General features: G+C 43.5%; 1 protein-coding gene across 1 annotated transcript in view; it reads left to right on the top strand.

Annotated features, from left to right (window-relative positions):
• Positions 1–945: 945 nt before the first annotated feature.
• Positions 946–2,132, top strand: part of HMGB3 (high mobility group box 3) — a 3,244-nt gene continuing 2,057 nt past the window's right edge. The window contains exons 1-2 of the mRNA XM_006024637.3: positions 946–1,104; positions 1,545–1,684. Of these exons, the coding sequence (XP_006024699.1) occupies positions 955–1,104; positions 1,545–1,684 (290 nt within the window). The 5' untranslated portion in view covers positions 946–954. The remainder of the gene's footprint in view (positions 1,105–1,544; positions 1,685–2,132) is intronic.

The following is a 2,132-nucleotide window of genomic DNA, read 5'->3' as shown; positions in this document are numbered from 1 at the left end:
GAAGATGGCGGGAAGCAGACAGGGAGGCTTTATTTTTATTTTATTTTTTTAAACAAAAAATAATCTCGCCCCCATGAAAGTTTGCAGCTTGTCCCATCCCCATCTCTGCGTTTTGGGGGGATTATCCCCCCTTATTTAATGGGGTGATTGATTGATTGATTTTATTTATTTATTTATTTATTTATTTATTCATCCAACCCCTCCTCCCCCATGGATAAAGTCCCTGTTTGCACGGGTCATCCGCCCCCCTGCCGGCTATAAAATCTTTAATGTGGCCCCATTAAAAATATTTTTAAATGTTTCAAATATTTTACAGCTTTTCCTTTTTAAAATAAATAAAGGCAACGTATTGCTGCAGAGGGCTGGGAAACAAGCCCGAGGAAGGCGGGGGGGAGCCATCTAAAGTTAGCATCCCACCCCCCTCCCGTCACTCGGTGGCTGCCTGATCGCAGCCGTGCATTGACCAGCACGCGGCTGCGCTCCGGCTCGTGGTGGAGCGAGAGCGAATGCTACTTGGCTTGCAGAGCGTGGCAGGTCATGCGGTATTTGAGGCTGACCATTACCGCACGCTGGGGTTTTTGAGGGGGGGGGTGGTTCCTTTGTAAGCCGGGGGATTGCATTCATAACGAGAGAGATATCGGTCCGGCCGTCTCACTCGGTTGACAGCTACTTATAGGTGAACTTGGCTCTCCTCAAGGAAGTAGGAGGCTGGTACTGCGTATACTGTTCAAGCACTAATGTGACAGCTGGCTAAAATACACGTTATCCCTTCATACATATAAAAATAGTGATGCATGTAGACAAAAAATAGAAATATAAAATATATCATAATAAAAATATATATATATAAAAAAAATAATAATTCTAGGAACACCGCCCCCCCGATGTAAACAATTATATATAAATATAGATTTATTTTTTTTCTTCCCCCCCCCCCATTTCTGCAGAGTCAAGATGGCTAAAGGTGACCCGAAGAAGCCGAAGGGAAAGATGTCTGCTTATGCCTTCTTTGTGCAGACCTGCCGTGAAGAACATAAGAAAAAAAACCCAGAGGTCCCAGTCAACTTTGCAGAGTTTTCCAAGAAGTGCTCAGAGAGGTGGAAGGTAAAGTAACCTGGGGCCGTGCCTTGAAGTGACAGTGGTTCCTCTGGCATCATAACTTCCCATGGCAACTTTGTTGTTCAAACCAAGGGTCCCCTTTTTCCTTAGATTTAACCCTGTACTAAAAAAACATTGGAGTGTTTTCCCCCCTCATGACAACTTGGGGGAAAAAAGAAGCACTGAAAACCTATGGTGTGTGCTTCCTACTTTTCCAGCCTGGCTCTAACAGAAGGTCACCACCCCATGTATTTTAGCAACCCCTGTGCCTGTTTTGGTCACACTGTCAATGGCTACTTCAACCAGAAACAGAGCTCCTTGATAAAGGGCCCCTTGCCCCCAAAATGGCTTCTATCCAGGGGAATCTGTCTGGTTGGAGAATCCTGTTTTTGAGGTAACTCTCCAGCTGCTTGGGTGCTTAACTAATCGCGTGTTTCTTCTTTTAGACCATGTCAAGCAAAGAGAAGGCCAAATTTGATGAAATGGCAAAAGCCGACAAGGTACGATATGATAGGGAAATGAAGGATTATGGACCAGCTAAGGGTGGCAAGAAGAAGAAGGACCCAAATGCGCCGAAACGACCACCGTAAGTAGCTTTGCTGCACTTGTCTTTCCACCAAAGATTAGCCATTGTGAGTTAGCTGTTTATCTAGGAGATGTATGTGCAACCTTTTTACTCCCCATAATTTTGAATGGGTTTATTGATGTTTCATAGCTATATGTAACTTTAGGTAGTTGAAGTTCTCCACCTTGTGTAGCTAGATGGATGGTTGTGAAACTTCCTTAGGGTGGTGGTGGTGGTGCTTAATAAAGTTGGAAAATATGAAAGCGTTCCTGTGAGAGGCACAAAATAATTCTAAATTCACCAGTTTCAGTCTCTTATTTTAAGAGAAATTTTCACGCAGCTTTCTCTCCTTTCCTCTTTCCTTATCCCCCTAGACTCCTTGCATTAAAAAGAAAAATGCTTTTTCCAGGCCTCTTCATAAGTAGACCCAAATGTTTAAAAAACATTCTTCTTCCTCCTCCTCTTTCTT

This window comes from Alligator sinensis, unplaced genomic scaffold (genome assembly GCF_000455745.1).
Source record: "Alligator sinensis unplaced genomic scaffold, ASM45574v1 scaffold207_1, whole genome shotgun sequence".
NCBI classification, from domain to species: Eukaryota; Metazoa; Chordata; order Crocodylia; family Alligatoridae; genus Alligator; species Alligator sinensis.
Note: the sequence above shows the minus strand (reverse complement) of the source record. Positions and strands in the feature narration are given on the sequence as shown.